Source organism: Pseudorca crassidens, chromosome 11 (genome assembly GCF_039906515.1).
Source record: "Pseudorca crassidens isolate mPseCra1 chromosome 11, mPseCra1.hap1, whole genome shotgun sequence".
Taxonomy (NCBI): domain Eukaryota; kingdom Metazoa; phylum Chordata; class Mammalia; order Artiodactyla; family Delphinidae; genus Pseudorca; species Pseudorca crassidens.
Window position 1 is genome coordinate 44058777 of NC_090306.1, and position 17608 is coordinate 44076384.

At 43.2% G+C, this 17608-nt stretch overlaps 1 protein-coding gene across 4 annotated transcripts in view; it reads left to right on the plus strand.

Moving 5' to 3' along the window:
* Positions 1-759: 759 nt before the first annotated feature.
* DIP2B (disco interacting protein 2 homolog B) overlaps positions 760-17608 on the plus strand; it is a 236019-nt gene continuing 219170 nt past the window's right edge. For 3 of the 4 annotated variants that reach the window (XM_067696517.1, XM_067696520.1, XM_067696521.1), the window contains exon 1: positions 760-996. In XM_067696517.1, coding sequence (XP_067552618.1) covers positions 897-996 — 100 coding nt within the window. In that variant the 5' untranslated portion in view covers positions 760-896. The remainder of the gene's footprint in view (positions 997-17608) is intronic. The other variant, XM_067696518.1, reaches the window with a different exon arrangement.

The window sequence follows — 17608 nt, forward strand, 5'->3', positions numbered from 1 at the left end:
TTACTCTCAAAGGACCAATTTTGGATCAGAATGGAAGGGAAGGAAAAACACTGGAATTCCCTCTAATTCTGCAGGGGACTTTTGACGTTTAAAAAAAGATTCAATACTACTAAAGAAAGACTATGAATGGCAGTTTAAGGCATCTGCCCCAGTAGTTCCTGGTAAAAACACACACATGTGTGGATCCTTATACTGAATTAAAATATTAATACTTTTGGAACACCTATTAAGTCATACACCAAGGAGGATAAAAAGATAAAGAAGACGAAGTTCTCCTGTAAGTGGTTAGATGTCTAGGAAGGGGGAGGCAGATTCTCCCTCCTTTGTCTTAAATGCTAGAACCGAAATAGAAAAAAAAGAGCTCCTGGTAAATGCAATCGGGAAGCCCCAGTGAAAGAACTGGCCTGAGTTCAAATCTTTATGAATCGGAGGTGTCAATCAGGGGGAAACGGAAGAAGTGACAAGACAAAGGGATACACTACTAAGTGAAGAGAACTGGAAAAAGCAAGGCCTGGGGCCCCTGAAAACTGCGTGGTCGTGAGTTCGTAAAAGGTAAAGGCTACGTGTCCCGGTGGACATCAACACCGTTGGCGTATTTAGCGTTGGAGAAATCGGGGCGGCGGGCTTGGACTCGTCGTTTCAGGAGTCTCCCAGTAGAGGGCGCCATCAGACCGCGAGTGCTCAGCCTGACTCGGCTTCGGAGGCGGTGCATCCTCAGCCCGGGGGCGGGGCTGCCGCGCTCACGTGACCCTTGCTCATGGCGGCGGCTGCAGCGGAGGCGCTGGCGGCGCTTGGCGGCCGGAGCCGGATCCTGTAGTCGGGGTGTGGGCTCGCGTCAGTCCGTCCCTCTTTCGGCCCCCTCGGTTGTCTTCCGGAGTGTGGCTGACAGAGCCGGGATGGCGGAGCGAGGCCTGGAACCCTCGCCGGCTGCGGTGGCGGCGCTGCCGCCCGAAGTGCGGGCGCAGCTGGCGGAGCTGGAGCTGGAGCTCTCGGAGGGTAGGAGACGGGCGGGGGAGCGGGCGCCCGGGCGCCGCTGCGGCTCGCGGCGAGGGGAGACCAGGTCCCCGCCGCGCGCCCTGGTGGCCGTGCGGGCAGAGTGGAGGAGGGTCCCGGAAATCTGGCCCGGGCTCTGAAGGGTCGCTCCCCTTCTCTCTCACCCTGGGAAGTGGGTTTCCGTGTGATTCATTGTGTTCCCTGGGAGGGGGGTGAGCAGAGGCTTGGAGGAGAGGTCCTCCCCAGGCCCGGGCTGCTTCTGTGTTCCCTGCCCCCCAAAACCCGAGACAAAGCTGTGTCCTCCCGCTTCAGGCTTCTGCCCGGGCGCCGGGGCACGGTGGGGGCGGGGCGGGGGTGAGGCCGCCAGCAGGGTGGCTGACAGCTTTCTCCTGTTCTCCTCTACCCTTTTCCAGGGGAGGGCCCTAGCCTGTTTCAGCTCCCCTTCCCCGTCTTCAGAAAAAGAGAAAGACAGGGGAAATCCGCCAGCATTTCTTCTTCCTTCTTTAACAATGCGAGATGCCTCCCTAGTGACAGGAGAGAGATAGAAGCGGGGTGGGCCGTAGAGGGTCCTGGGGAGGCTAGAAGAAGTGGCATTAACACAGAGAGGGACACACAGGGCTGCTTCTAGAACACCTTTGTCATAAGGGTTTTTTTTCCTGGTGCCTGTATTCAGGCTGAATTGTCCGCATCTGATCACCTTTTGCAGTCTTTGAAGAGGGAAGGAGAGAGGTGGCTACCGGTTACAGGCAGATCCTGGCCGGCACCGTCTTTCTTTTGTTAATGGATTGTTACAAGGAGGGTTGGATTGGTATTGAGAATTAAAAGAATGGAATAAGTCGAGCCACTATTATTAGAGAAGTCTCTGGACAACAATGAGAGAAACGTTGCTCTGTTGTGGGCATGTGATCAGGCTTCTTGTGCAGTTGTGATCAGTTCTCCACAAAGTTCCTGTTTTTATCACAGGCTGCCTCTGAGACAAAAGCAGCATTTTCTCCAAGCTTGATGTCAGTACTGTGGTGGTGTCCCCAGAGTTGCATATTCTTATTAAGTTCTTTGCCAAAGGCCCTCTTCGCTAGCATTTTTCAAGTGGATTAAAAATTGTTGGTTGGAAAAGAAGAATGTGATAAGTTCCCAGGAGAGTTCTGACTTTTTGTTTACTTATCAAGGCATTCTCTCTCCCACCCCGCAGTCCTTTACAATGAAAAACCAGAAGTAGATTTGAGTGTTATAAAGCCAGTTGGGCATGGAGGGAAATAATTATTTTTAATAACCCTGTTAGGTTTTCCCAATGTATAGGGAGGTGCTGTTTTCATTTGCACTTAATTATCAGCATATTTTTTTTCAGTTAACCAGTTGGGAAGTTATTCTTTGGCCAGTCCCCAGAATCAGTTGTGGTGGGTGAGTTTGTTTCTGTGAAATGTTTAGGGCATTGCTATCTTGGTTCTGCCTCTCAAAAAACCTCATTCTTCTGGACTAAAGCATTGTCATTCAATCCGTGATGACTTTCATTCAAGTCAGACTTTTAAAAGTTACTTTATAGTATCACATCAGCTATCTTTGATTAGCCAGAAGGAGAGAAGTTTGGCTGGATGTTTGCATCAGAACGAGATTAAAAATAGGAGTTGATTGCTTTTACATGGAGAGGGAAATCCTGGAAGCTCTTTATTCTTGATATATCTGCTTCCAGCTTTTTATCGTTTACTTCTCTGGGTGTTTCTAGAGATGATTCCAAGGAACTATTTCTAGGACTCACACTGATTAGCTCACCTGTGTCTCCTTCAAGAAAGTGTGAAACTCCTGCAAACTGTATTGCCAAGCCTTCAACATTTTTAAGGACAAGTGCATGGTTTGTTTTCTGATGCAGGGTTGTTTTGCTTTGGCGTGTAACTGAGTTTGAATTGGTTTTTTAAAGGTTTATACTACATCATCTTGTATTTCATCTCTTTTAGCGATGGAAAACGGGAAAAAATGTAGTTGAAAAACCTCGGACCTGCAGTGTCAGCATCTTGGCCATCTGTCTGTCTCTCTCGCTTAAAGTACAGAGGATGGTTGACTGGAGGAGTAGGTAGACATTTTTAGGAATTCAAGTGAAGTTGAAACCACCAACAACCCCCAGATCTATAGCATGCTATTTGTGATGTCTGTACCATATTTTGAAGGGACCTTTGTTTGTTTAAAATTTTCTCTACGGTTACTGCTCTGACAAAAGTACTTTTTTCTTCTGGGAAAAAAAAAAAGATGCTTTTAACTATGTGTTCATCGTGTGTTGTTGGCTTTGGTGCACTCATTCCTCCATTTTATTCATTTTTTTAGGTTCAGGCTGTAGTTGGTCCTAATTATAGCGATCGTCTGAGCTGTATGCCGTTAAAGAATTTTCTTTGTGCTCGCCTGTATTTTCAGCTGCAGGCTCTGGTCGCAGATGGGCCAGCTCTGCACCGGAACGCAGGTTGTGCCACCCTGGGCTGTTTGCCGCAGAGTGCGTTGCAGAACCCAGTGCTGTGGCTGCTGCTTCATTCAGGCAGGTCACCATGGACTTGGTGCTTAAAGCTGCCTGCTTTTGCACCAAAAAGAACAGCCCAGCACTGTCCAGAGAATCATTTAAAATTGAACGGACACCTAATCATAAGCTTTTCTGTAGACTAATTGAATAGGCAGGAGGTTTCTGCAAGTATTCCCATAACTGAAAATTTTTTCATGATTCACATGTATTGTTACATTTATTATGTATTTGGTAATAAGCTCTGTTGTCTGAACTTGAGTCATATGTTTTAGTCAAGTGTATGCACATAAAATAACACTAATGAGGGGAATTTGTTTAAATCTGTCTGATAATTCATTGTGTTTGTGTCATGATCTTATGCATTATGTCGTTTGAGTCTCACTGCAACTTTGTGATTAGGTAGAACAGATGTTATTAACACCTGTTAATAGTTTTTTGTTGTTGTTTTGGTTTAACAGAAGGGAAAACTAAGACTCAGAAAGGTTAAATATTTTGTCTAAAGTTGCTCACTAGTAAGTGTGTTATCTTAAGCTGACATGTAATTATGGCATCTGTTACCATCAAATGATTTAAATATCTTTATGGTTATTGCACAAGCTATTAACTCTAATTTTTACTCTAAGCAAATGCTACGAAATAGTTGTATGCCACAATTCCAAAGAGTCTTGTTGATTCTCTTTCTGAAATCTCTTTTAAATCTATCTTTCACTTATTTGATTCAGCAGACATTTATTCTCTGCTTACTATGTGCTAGGGATACAGAGGTGAGTATGGTACTGTGTTAGCTTTCAAGGAGCTCTGAGTCCGGTAGGGAAATCACTTAAAAATACCAACAAAACAGTCCATGAGACAAAACAGTCCATGAGGGTTCTGTACAGAAACTGCCTTCTAAGAAAAGAGGAAGCTGTCTGCTTTGTTGTTGTGAAAAAGGAACAGCAGAGAACCTTAAATACAAAACTGGAGGCTGGTAGAGAGGGCTGTGATTTAGCTCGTGAAATTGTCGTAAGTGTGAAGGAAAGAAGGCAGTCTGTGGCAAATTAGAAGGGGTGCAAGTCTTTCAGTGCCTGAAAACAGTCCCAAGATGACAACTGGAAAGGTATTTAAGATAAAATAACGCTACAGGAAGGGATCCTCCCTTTTCTTGTTTGAACACTTCTCTGACCACAAACACAACAAACCCAGTCACATCCTCCCTTTCTCCTGTCTGTTTCATCACGTATCTCAGGGTCCTCAGAGAGTGGTACAGGTCCACCTTGAAGGTGGAGGGGAAGGAGACAGCTGCTTCCTAGGAGTTGAAGTGAATCCTCTTTAGGAGTTGGGCAGAGGTGGGGGAGTTCAAGAGGAAAAGGGGGAGATGCTGAATTGAGATTGTATTTCACAGTGTTCAAAGTGGGCAATTGGAATTAAGCCACTAGAAGACTGGTAAATCCTTCTTACTTTACCTATAATGGGAAAGTGGGCCACTTCCCCCCAAATATGTAGCATAGTCATTAATTCATAAGAAACACCTTTATCAGAAAATTATGACTAAGCAGTTGTCATTCCTAGTGTTAGGAGTATTAAGGAAAGCAGGTTTGGTTTGAAAAACCAAAACTGGGCATTATCTAAGTGATTTATTCTCTGAAAGTTGCATATCTATATTTTTGGTGGGCTATACCCGCCTTATGTTGGAGCTTATCTTTAGGAATTGCTTGTCAGAGCCTGTGACGCATTCCTTTGAAAATCCTCATAGCGGCAAATTTTAATTCTTTGAGGGTAGAGTTTCATTTTATGGGTTACTTGGTGTCAAGTAGAGAAAAGCTGGTTGATGTTCTTCTGGAGTCCAAACTAGCTGTGAATGAAAAAATTAGAGTGATTATAAATGTGTTTTATTTGTAACTGTCAAAAAATTAGAATGATGCTAAACTGGTTTTGAGGGTAGTTCCAGAAGAGTAGTGACAGACAAATTCACTGGAAGAATGATTCACTTTACTGTAAAGGATAGCGCTTGTTTAGGCACCCTAGTTCTATGTATTTTGAAAAATTAATCTTGTTGTTTGACAGTCCATAACACTGAGCTGGATTTTTTTTTTTTTATAAATTTATTTATGGCTGCGTTGTGTCTTCCTTGCGGTGCGTGGGCTTCTCATTGCGTGGGCTTCTCATTGCGGTGGCTTGAACTGTTTCAGAATTTGGGCTCTAGGTGCGTGGGCTTCAGTAGTTGTGGCACATGGGCTCAGTAGTTGTGGCTCGCAGGCTCTAGAGCTCAGGCTCAGTAGTTGTGGCTCATGGGCTTAGTTGCTCCGCGGCATGTGGGATCTTCCCGGACCAGGGTACGAACCTATGTCCCCTGCTTTGACAGGTGGATTCTTTACCACTGCTCTACCAGGGAAGCCCCTGGATTTTTGAATGAGAGAAATCTTTAACCCTTCACTCTCAGCCCAGCCCTTGGTGGCTGCTTTCTTTCCTGGCCTTTGTGAGGATTAGCACCTCAGGGTTGAAAGTTCAGATGATTGGCTAAAAACGGCCTTCACATGTATTTGTATTTTAATGATTATAGTTCTTCATGGTTCTCTCTCATGATTAATCAGGAATGGTCTTTGAAACACTCCTTCCTGCTTGTCTGCACCATTTCTCACAGTTCTTTAAGAGTTAGTTGAAGTTCTACCTTTTTTCTAAACCTGCCCCTGAACACTGTGAGCTCTCTTTCTCCAAACCTTATAGCATTTACAGTTTATATCATTTTTGCCAGTCATGGATCTTGTAAATATTTAAATTGTTTTTCATTTCACCTCCATGTAAGCTCCTAAGTCCTTTAAACGACTGCTCAACAATTTCTTTCTTGTATTGTTTTAGGAGTGCAATAAATTTTTGTTCACCTCAGATTTTTTTTTTTTTTTTTTTTTTTTTTTTGCGTTATGTGGGCCTCTCACTGTCGTGGCCTCTCTCGTTGCGGAGCACAGGCTCCGGACATGCTGGCTCAGCGGCCATGGCTTATGGGCCTAGCCGCTCTGCGGCATGTGGGATCTTCCTGGACCAGGGCATGAACCCGTGTCCCCTGCATCGGCAGGTGGACTCTCAACCACTGCGCCACCAGGGAAGCCCACCTCAGATTTTAATTGAAGCAAAGTCTCTGTCTTGGGGATTTGATTTTGGCACAAGGGGTGGGGTTGTATGATCATTTGAGGAGCACGGGTTTTGGCATCTGGTGGGCTTGGGTCCAAGTCCTGGCTGTCACTTAGCCCTGTGACCTTGGATGGACTGCCTAACCTCCCTGGTTTTAGTTCTTCAGTTCTTAAAAAAGGAAGGACAACCTTATTAGAGTTGTAAGGAGGTTTAAAATGAGATCGTAGGAGAACAGCTGAGTGTGGTGTGTGCGTGTAATAAGTGCTTGGTATGTGTAATCTTTATGGTTTCTGATAGTGAATGGATGCATAGTGACTTGGCTGTTTTTAATATCTTGTGTTACTTAGCGGAATATGATTACATATGAAGTGATGAATGGAATCAATTAGTGTAATTCTTTTTTGCAAGTAATACTTGACTCCTCCATCAGTTGCTCCTGTCGGCACCCTCTACCCTAGTTCAGCACGTGTTGTGTCAGTGCAAGCAGTTGACTAGAACAGCACAGAGTAGCTGGTTTGTTTCACGTAGACATCTGGCATGTGTGCATTTCTAAGCCTGTAGGCTCTGGCAAATGGCTCTGAAATTTAAGCATCGTTTCTTAGACTCAAGCATCTTCACGCTATGTATGAAAAGGCACGTGTGGATGCTCAGCCTTCACATGGTTTTTGACTCTTCCTTTTCCCCCATTTGTCCTTCGTGAACAACTCCTTTTGGCTCCTCGTTCAAAAGTTTTCTTGCATCCATTTTTCCTTTAAGTTGCATTTTACCACCAGCCTTGTTCAGTCCTCTATCTTTAGACCTAAGGGTCAGCTCTAGATGGATCTTTTATCTTTTAAAAATACTATTTTTATCTAAAGGCGTTGCTACATCCAAGGCTCTGTCGCTCATTGTCTTTATTTTAGTTTTTATTTTTAAAAATATTTATTTATTTATTTATTTTTGGCTGCGTTGGGTCTTCGTTGCTGTGTGCGGGCTTTCTCTAGTTGTGGTGAGCGGGGGCTACTCTTCGTTGTGGTGCGCGGGCATCTCATTGCGGTGGCTTCTCTTGTTGCGGAGCATGGGCTCTAGGTGCGCAGCTTCAGTAGTTGTGGTGTGCGGGCTCAGTTGTTGTGGCTCGCGGGCTGTAGAGCGCAGGCTCAGTACTTGTGGTGCACGGGCTTAGTTGCTCCGCGGCATGTGGGATCTTCCTGGACCAGGGCTCGAACTCGTGTCCCCTTCATTGGCAGGCAGATTCTTAACCACTGCGCCACCAGTGAAGTCTAGTACAACTTTTTTTGGACTATGTCATGAACATTTAAGTAAGACTTTCCGTATATTTGTGTTTATAATGAATGAGTTGCCTTCCCTGGTGGATGCTCTTCTATGAATAAAATATTTTCTGAAAGGCCATTTCTTTGGAATTTTATAGCATGACAGCTGACAGGATCTTTGAATACACGGGTTGGCTTTAGTGGACCTGGAAACTCTAAAGCCGTGTGTAGAATTGTGAGTGTGAGTGCTTATGTGCCTTTTTGGGGAGCAGAGTCTCCAGCTTTCATCAGTTTCTCAAAGAGGACTGTGAAGCGAGAACCAAGTCTGTGTACTACCACTCTTCATTCTTACTAGCCTGTAAGGAACGCCAGACTCCCTCAGCATCCCTCCTCAACACTCACAAACTTACCTATATCAGTTCCCACCTGTATCCTCTTTCCTTCTTTCCTCAGAGGAAGAACTGTCCCCCTCCTGTTCTGCAGTGTGTCCCTGTGACTATGATCTCAGTCCTCATCCCTTCTCCTCTTCTGGGATCTTGGGATCTTACTTTATTGATCCATCTATTCACTTGTAGTCTTTTGTCTTTGTTTTTTCCTCTCATCTTTAGCCTCTCACTTAACACTTGGCTCTTGGCCCCCTCCCTTCAGCCTATAGATACGCTGAAGTTTCTCCCATCTTAAGAAAAGTATCTTCCCGCGATCTTGTATTGGAGCCTATTTGCTTTTGTGTGCTAGCGTTCACTCCCTCTCATAGATCCTAGAAAGTAGAGCCTACATTTCCTTTATTTTGTTTCTTACCTTTGCTCACTCCTTAGTCCGTTGCTTCTGTCTTATCAAGCCTCTGAAAAAAAATGTCTCCAAGGCCACCAGTGACTTCTGATTTTAGACTGAAAAGTACCCACATCTTTCTCTGCATCTTTCTCTACAGCATTGGATGCTGTGGACCAATATCTTTATAAACCTCCCTCCTTCCTTAGCTTTTATGGTATAATTTCCTTCCAGCTCCCTACCTATTCCTTCTGCTCTCCCTTGGGCTTCTTTTTCTCTTTCTTCCTCCTGGTGTGGGTGTTCCTGGTATCTGTCATTAGCCTTCATCTCACTTCACAGACACTTGCTGACTGATCTCATCTATGACCAGGGCCTCAGCTGTCAAGGCTGGGAGATGACTCCCTAGTCTGTATCTCTAGCCCTGACTCCTCTCTGCTCCAGACATCCTATTTATTCTCCCCAGACAACTGTAACTTAGTAGGTCCAAAACTGTACTCCTTGTTTCTGCTCCACAAATACTTGGGGGTCATCCTTAACTTCTGATGGGTCACTAAGTTCTGTTGATTCTGCTTCTTCCCCTCCATTCCCATTGTTTCAGCCTTTGTTTAAGCTCTTACCATCTTTTGCTGAGACCATTACAGTAGTCTCCTAACTCGTCTGCCTGCCTTCAGTCTCTTCTCTCTTCAGTTCATCCTTCTCTATTCTGTGATGGAATGATCATTCTGAAACACAGATCTAATTGTGTCCTTTTCCCTGTTGAAAAATTTTCACTGGCTTCCCCAATCCACAGGATAAATTCCAGGCATCCTTTGTGTAACAAGACCTGCCTGCCTGCCTTTTTAGCCCCGCTTCCCGCGCCTTCCATGTTTTTGCTGTCTTCTCTAGCCGTGCCAAATGACTTGTATTTCCCTGAATGCATGGTGCTTTTTCACTTCCATTCCTTTGTACACGTTGCCCTTCTCTGAGAAATGCCCACTCGGGCATGTTCTTCCCCTTTTTCTGTCTCTTTAACTTCTGTTCCACTCAATTTCCTGTAAGAAGCCAGCCTTTCCTAAGCTCTCTTAAGAAGTTAAGATCTCTGTATAAGTAGCCATCAATTATTGAGTGCTTATTATGTAACATGCCCTGTGCTTAGCACTTTATATATCCTGCCTGACCAGTAAGTAGGTGCTGAATAAATTGCTGCTGTTGTTATGGTGATGAGGGAACTGAGCTAGCAAAAAGCAACTGAACCTTGAGTGGAACAAAGGGTGTGCCAGCTCCTGCCCTCACACAGACCTGATCTTTCCCTTTTTCCCTACCAGGAACAGTAACGTTCTGAAGTGAATGGCAAAGGGGAGAGAACACACTTGAATCATTTAGAACTGTTTCTGCTGCTTACTGTATGATCTTGGACAAGTCTTTGAAGTGTGCTTCTAATCCTAACAACTCCTAAAGATAGGTGTGTCATTTCCATTCTGTAGAGACTTGTTAAGGAACGTGAAGCCTGAAAGTAAAGTATGCTGGGGTTGGAACCCACCTCAACTTGGCTCCAAACCCCACGGTGTTACCACACTGCCTCCATCTCCCTGAATCACGTTTCAAGTAATTTCAGCAAAATTCTTTTCCATCTTAACTATTGGGCCCCGCTTTTCTTAGGATACGGCTTCTGTCTTTGGAGTTTGGGAGGTAGGGCTCCCCAGAGAGAAAAGAATGGGAATGTTCTATCCCAAGAGAAATGGATAGCAGTTGGAGTGAGGTTGGTTATTTTTGACCTTGCTTTGCCAGAACCAGCACTCCAACATATATTTGGAGGATTTCATTTATATCAGCTTGACTTCTGGAAGGGTGTGACTTCTTTTTTTCTAAAAAGAGCAAAAGATATTGGGTAAAATCCTTTAAGACTGCGTATCTGTAAAGTAAGAGATAATTTTATGTACTTCTATTTTGATGTGAAATTGATTTTTCTTCCTTGAATTGAGATGGGGTTGATGAGAAGCTGAAAGGGGAAAATCCAGAAGGAGAATATCTTGGATGCCACACAGGACAGCCCTAAATGAAAATGCACAGGTCTGGCATCTTTGAAAGGTCTTTGCTGTGCCCTGGACTTGAGCTTCTGGGCTACAGATAGAGTATTGTTACATTCTGGTTCAGAAAGAGTTTTTTGTTTGCTTTGTTTTTTCCTTAGGATATTTAATGTTTAATTTAAAAATTAATGTTTAAATTAATGTAGATATTTCTGTAAATGACATTTACTTTAGTTGATTTTTCTGGAGTTATTTTTTGTCAAAGAAGAGTGCTCTCATATCTCCTTTTTTTTTCCAGAGGACTCTTGCTTTTAGGGGTAAACTAAAGCAGCTGTAGGATTTTTTTCTTTCTTTTTGAGGACCTTGTTTCAAGGTTATGTTTGGGTTATGTTTCAATTTATTCATAAACTGGAACCTTCTGGGTTTTAATTCAGGTCAGGCATGAATGCATTACAGTGCTGGCCAGTCTTGTCACTGAATCTCCTTTTTTTTTTGCGGTACGCGGGCCTCTCACTGTTGTGGCCTCTCCCGTTGCGGAGCACAGGTTCCGGACGCGCAGGCTCAGCAGCCATGGCTCACGGGCCCAGCCGCTCCGCGGCATGTGGGATCTTCCCGGACCGGGGCACGAACCCGCATCCTCTGCATCGGCAGGCGGACTCTTAACCACTGCGCCACCAGGGAAGCCCTGAATCTCCTTTTTAAAAATGAACCCAGGGGCTTCCCTGGTGGCGCAGTGGTTGAGAATCAGCCTGCCAATGCAGGGGACACAGGTTCGAGCCCTGGTCCGGGAAGATCCCACGTGCCGTGGAGCAACTAAGCCCGTGAGCCACAACTACTGAGCCCACGTGCCACAACTACTGAAGCCCGTGCGCCTAGAGCCCATGCTCTGCAACAAGAGGAGCGACCGCAATGAGAAGCCCTCGCCCGCAACAAAGAGTAACCCCTGCTTGGCACAACCAGAGAAAAGCCCACGTGCAGCAGCGAAGACCCAACACAGCCAAAAATATAAAAAATAAAAAATGAAAATGAACCCAGTAGGAATTGTGAGGAGAAGTTTCTGATAGTTTCTTGCATAGTAAATCTGTGACTGAGGCAAGCAGGCTGTCTTAATTTTTTTTTTTTTAATCAAGGTATAATTGACATACAACGTTATATTAGTTTCCAGAGTATGACATAATGATTTGATATTTCTATATGTTGGGAAATGATCACCTCAGTAAATCTCATTAACATCTGTCATCATACATAGTTACAATTTTTTCCTGTCTTAAAATTGTAAAGAGTTGTCATTCTTTTTTTGGCTGCGCTGCATGGCATGCGGGATCTTAGTTCCCTGACCGGGGGTTGAACCTGTGCCCCCTGCAGTGGAAATGCAGAGTTTTAACCACTGGACCGCTAAGGAAGTCCCAAGAGTTGTTATTCTTACTTTATTGGACTTCCTTTCTGGTTTGGAGAAACTTTCATTTTTAAATTGAATGTGTAGCAAAAGCATTTGTGAGTTTTCCTCCCATGGTTCTTTGCTTATCATTTTCTTCAAGGAGACCAAGGGAAGTCCTAGAAGAGAACTTCCTGTTAAAAGAAAAGACAACGTCCTCATTTGTTGGTTCTCTGAGCTCTAATCTCTAATGTTACTCCTATATTATAGTTATTTTTCAAATGACCTTAAAGCTATTATATGATCATTTGCATAAATATTCTCATCTCCCTTTGTAAGCTGCTTGAGGACAGCACACAGCATCCTTCAGCATAAGTGCTTTTCAGTAATTATTCAGCCAGTGAATGAATCTAGACTCTTGTCATCAGCCTCCTTATCTATTCTTATTTCCTTAGTAGTATCTGACAGACTCCTCTATTACAGTCAGACTGGTTTCCTCACTCTTTTTCCTGACTGGCTCATTCTCATCTCTATGCCTTTGCAGCGACTATTTTCTTTGTCAGGACTACCTTTTCTCCTAGTAAAATTTACCTGTGGTTTCACGGCCTGGTTGATGTCCTTTCATCATGAAACCAACTGACTACTTTAGTCCTTATTAATCTCTTCTATTTTTAAGCTATTGTTGTATTCAGTGACAGTTTAACACTTAACTGACAGCTGTTTATGTGTTTTGTTTATGTTGCTTTTGCCTCCTCAGTTAGACTTTAGAGTTTGTGAGTGTAATGACGAGGTCTTCTGCCTTTGGGAACTTGTAAGGTGCTAAACATCAATGTATCAGTAAAGGTGTATTGAGCACATTTATTTTCAAGATCTACTGAGAGGGTGAGAGATACGTAGAAGGCAGATACCCTGCTCTCAAGGAGCTTTCAGTCTAGCAACTTCTCAACAAATAGCTGTTTGGGCTTTAAAAATATTAATTTAAAGTAATTGTCTTTTGAGTGAGCACGTAGAAACTATTTTATACTTGAGTGATAAGATAGCATTTAAACAACGCCATTTGAAATGATTCTGGGAAAATGGCAGTTTGAGCACATCTCTGCTGCCCTCTTTTTTTAAAACTCAGTTCAAGTAAAAGAACAATTTCAAAGCTTAGAACAAAAATACTAAGAGTTGGAATGGGAACTCATGAAAGTCGAAGGACTTGGAGGATAGATCCAGGAAACCAAAAATGCAGATAACAAGAATTTTAGAAGGAGGAATAAGTAATAGAAGAAAAATTCCCTGAGCCAAAAAAAGATTGCAGATTGAAAAAGACTGAAGATTGAATGAGTTCACTGTGTTCCAGGCAAGATCGATGAGAAAAGGCACAAACCTAGGCATATTCTGATAAAATTCTTGAATTCAATGGTAAAGACAAAAAAAACCCTACAAGTAAGTTCCTAGATAGAAAGATAAAGATTCAGAAGAAAAGAAAAGGTGAGAAACATTCAAAAGAAGATAAAGCTACAAAAGAAAAAGTTAAAACTACCACAAAACAGACTGTTCTCATTTGCATCACTATAGTGTTAGTGTAAGAAGCAGACTATTTAGAGAAAAGGTCCACTCCAAAAATCTTATAGACAGTCTAGATACTATTCACCTTTCAGGGAAAAGAAAGCTCTGTGTGGGTGTGCAAGGATTCACATTATATCACCCATAGACTCTAATCTGGACAGTATACTCTAATCAAACAAATAATATTTCCTCTCCTCCTTCCAAAGTAGGAAGAGGAGAGGAAACAGTGATAGACAATGGACTTTGAAATATATATATATCATATATTATTGTTACTCTATGTTACATATAATATATATATCAATATAATTACATATATTGAGAGTGATAAGGAATGTGTAATATAAATGCTAAGTAAGGATCTTTGAAATTGAAGACACATATTGAAAGAGAAAACCTTGCTGTCTGAAGGAAATATTCTAAATGATTCCAGCAAAACTTGGACATCGCAGGACAGGGTAGTGTGTGGTGAGTGGGAACTAAAAGCATTCTTTGGTATCATTGAGATGTTGGCAGGGGAAGTATGGCAATGAACTGCCTTTGTGAGGAGAAGAATACTTCATTTATAATAGTGCTAAAAAAATTGTAAAATACTTAAGGGAAAGTATCACAAGAAAGGCACAGGCTCTGTGTGAAGAAAATTGTAAAAGATTAAGGATGATCTGAAAAAAATGGAAATATATACCATGTTCCTGGATGGGAAAACTAAATAGATGTAAATTTAATGGAAATTAATTACAACTCCAGTGGAGAATTCTTTTGGGGGTGGGGAAATAGGTAAAACAATCTGTGTTCAGATAGAAGAATAAATGTTTTAGAATAGCCAAGAATATTTAGGCACAGAATAGTGAGGTGGTCCTTGCTTTACCATGTATTGAAACAGATTCTAAAATGATCATACTCAAAGCAGTGTGGTATCAGCATGTGAATAAGGATGAGCAAACAATAAAGTATCCCAATCCTTGTATATGTAAGAAACATAATTATAAAAACATGAAGGTTTTGCAAGCTTAGACTAGCTTTCTTTCCAATTGTCTCAAATTAACAAAAGATCTTAAAATAAGTTGGCCAGGGCTCCATAGGACATCAGAAATACTGATATTGTATTTATCCTTGATACTCTATTTATCCTGCCAAGAGGAGCACACTGGAACCATTCCTCCTGCAGTGTCTTTCCAGTGCCTCTACAAACAAAGCTTAATATTGTGGCATCTGGCAAAGGAAAAATATTTAAAGGGTTCATCTTAATTTTCACAGAGCAGGCAATGAAGGGGTGATCTGGAGCTGAGAAGCAATAAATTGATAACTGGCACATTCTTGACTCCTCTCTTTTCTTCAATCCAACGGCCCATATCTAGTCCATCAGTAAGTCTTTTTGGTGCTACCTTGAGAAATACCCTCGCATCTCCTTCTCCATCATTGATCACTGCCGATCATTACCTTGCCTCTGTTACCTCATCTGTAGCTTCATAGTGCCTTATCTCGTGTCCCTGCTTTTTTCTCTCTAACCTATTTTCCAAACCTAATTTGTAAAATACAAATTAGATCATGTCGCTTCCCTGCCATTGAATTTCCTTCAGTGGACTTCTGTCTTTTAAATAAAATTCCAGGGACTTCACTGGTGGCACAGTGGCTAAGAATCCACCTGCCAATTCAGGGGACACGGGTTTGATCCCTGGTCCAGGAAGATCCCACATGCCGCGGAGCAACTAACCCTGCGAGCCACAACTACTGAGCCCGCACACCACAACTACTGAGTCTGTGCTCTAGAGCCCACGAGCCGCAACTACTGAGCCCACGCGCTGCAACAGCTGAAGCCCGCGCGCCTAGAGCCCGTGCTCTGCAACAAGAGAAGCCACCACAATGAGAAGCCCATGCACCGCAACAAAGAGTAGCCTCCACTTGCTGCAACTAGAGAAAGCGTGCTCGCAGCAAGGAAGACCCAATGGAGCCAAAAATAAATAAAATTAAAATTAAAAAAAAAAGTAAAATGTAATTCCAGCTCCTGTTCCATGGTCTACAAGGCCAGCACTCCTGTTCCCCCATCGACTTTGCTTCAGCCACACTGGCTGACTCTTCTTTCCCTCCTTTCTCGTTTCCTCTCTCTCTCCTTTTCTTTTTTCCCTCTCATTCTTTTCCTCTCTTCCTTCTTTCTCTGCCTCCCTCCCTTTCTCTTTTCTTTTCCTTTTTATTTATTTAGCTACTATTTACTGAGTGCCTACTTTATGCCACATAGGTACAGGCAATACGGCAGTGATTAAAATAACAAAACTCCCTGCCCTTAAGGGGCTTACATTCTGTAGGAATAGACAGAAATTAATAAGTAATTTAGATTGCCTGTCAGATGGTAAAAATTTCAGTGGAGAAAAATCATGAAGAGCAATAGAGAATACTGGGGCCGGTCAGTGAATACAATTTAAAGTAGGGAGTCAGGGATGACTTCATCATAAGATGGCACTCGAACAGAAACCTGAGGATGGTGAGGCTTTTTCTCTCCTTTGAACAAACCATGCTTGTTCCTGCCTCCAGACCTTGTTCCTTGCTTTTCTTCTGCTGAGAATGCTCTGCTCCAAGTGCTGTGCTTGGCTGGCAACTTTGCCTCCTTTCTGTCTCAGCTCAAAAGTGACCTTCTCAGAGATGCCTTCCCTGACTGCTGAGTTTAAATGAGCAGCTCCTCCCCACTTTCCCCATCTCATCTTTTTATTTATTTATTTTGAAGTCAAAGTGATTATTTATTTATTTATTTATTTTTGGCTGTGTTGGGTCTTCGTTGCTCTGCGCTGCCTTTCTCTAGTTATGGTGCGCGAGGTTACTCTTCGTTATGGTGCGTGGGCTTCTCATTGTGGTGGCTTCTCTTGTGGAGCACAGGCTCTAGGTGTGAGGGCTTCAGTATTTGTGGCCAGTGGGCTTCAGTAGTTGTGGCTTGCGGGCTCTAGAGTGCAGACTCAGTAGTTGTGGCACACAGGCTTAGTTGCTCCGTGGCATGTCGGATCTTCCCGGGCCAGGGCTTGAACCCATGTCCCCTGCATTGGCAGGCAGATTCTCAACCGCTGCACCACCAGGGAAGCCCTCATCTTTTTTTTTTTTTTTTCTGTTTAAAATTTTCTATTTAATACCACCATTTGAAATGATCTTGTTTGTGTATTTATTATCTGATCCCAGTAAAATGTTAGTTCTGTGAGAGGCCTTGCTGCCTTGCTCCCTGCTGGATGCCAGGACCTAGAATAGAAGACACTCAGTAGACACTTGTTCGCGAATAGATGGACTTTGCAGGGAGAAGATTCCAACAGGATTCCTTAGATGGTGATAGCTTTACAGAGTAAAGAAATGTCGGCTCTGTCCCAGGGCCTCTGCTGGGAAGGGACAGGGACCCCTGTGGAAGCTGGCCAGGGCTGGAACTCAGGGGCCCATGATGTTTCCTGGCATTCGGTTAGTTTCTCATGTTTGTTTTTCCTTTGTTTCCTTCACCTATTTATCTGCACGCTCTGATTTTCCATGTGACTTTTACAGTTGGGTGGTGTGTGACAACTTTCCATTTTATCAGCGGACCTGGCTCTTTGGCCCATACATTTCAGTTCAGCTGATATTTATTATGCAGAAGTGTATAGAAGATGCAGTGCCAAGCCTGGTAGAGCGCTTGCATGAGAGCCAGAGCTGGAGCCAGGCCGCTGAGGACCTCTGCTCCCTGCATGGAGGGACGTCCACTTCTGTGTTGACTTGTACTTGCCTGTGTGTCGATTCCCTTTTCCTCTACCTTGACCAACTGTATTACTCACAGGATCTGATCTGAGGTGTAAGCTCATTGGGTGAGTTTTTCTGTAGAATAGATAGTGTAAGCAACCTCGTTTTGGTTTAACTGGTCAGTCCTGGTTGGGAAAAACTAATTATTTCCCATGTTTGGTTTTTCAACATCTTTTCTTGGCCACATTACATCTTTTCCAAAATGTTGGAAAACCAGGGAAGTGAAATATTTAGCCATATGGTGAGTATTTGGTTTGTTGAACTGTCACACCTTTGGACAGTTTATCGTCGTTTATGCAAATTGTGTGGCCAGCTA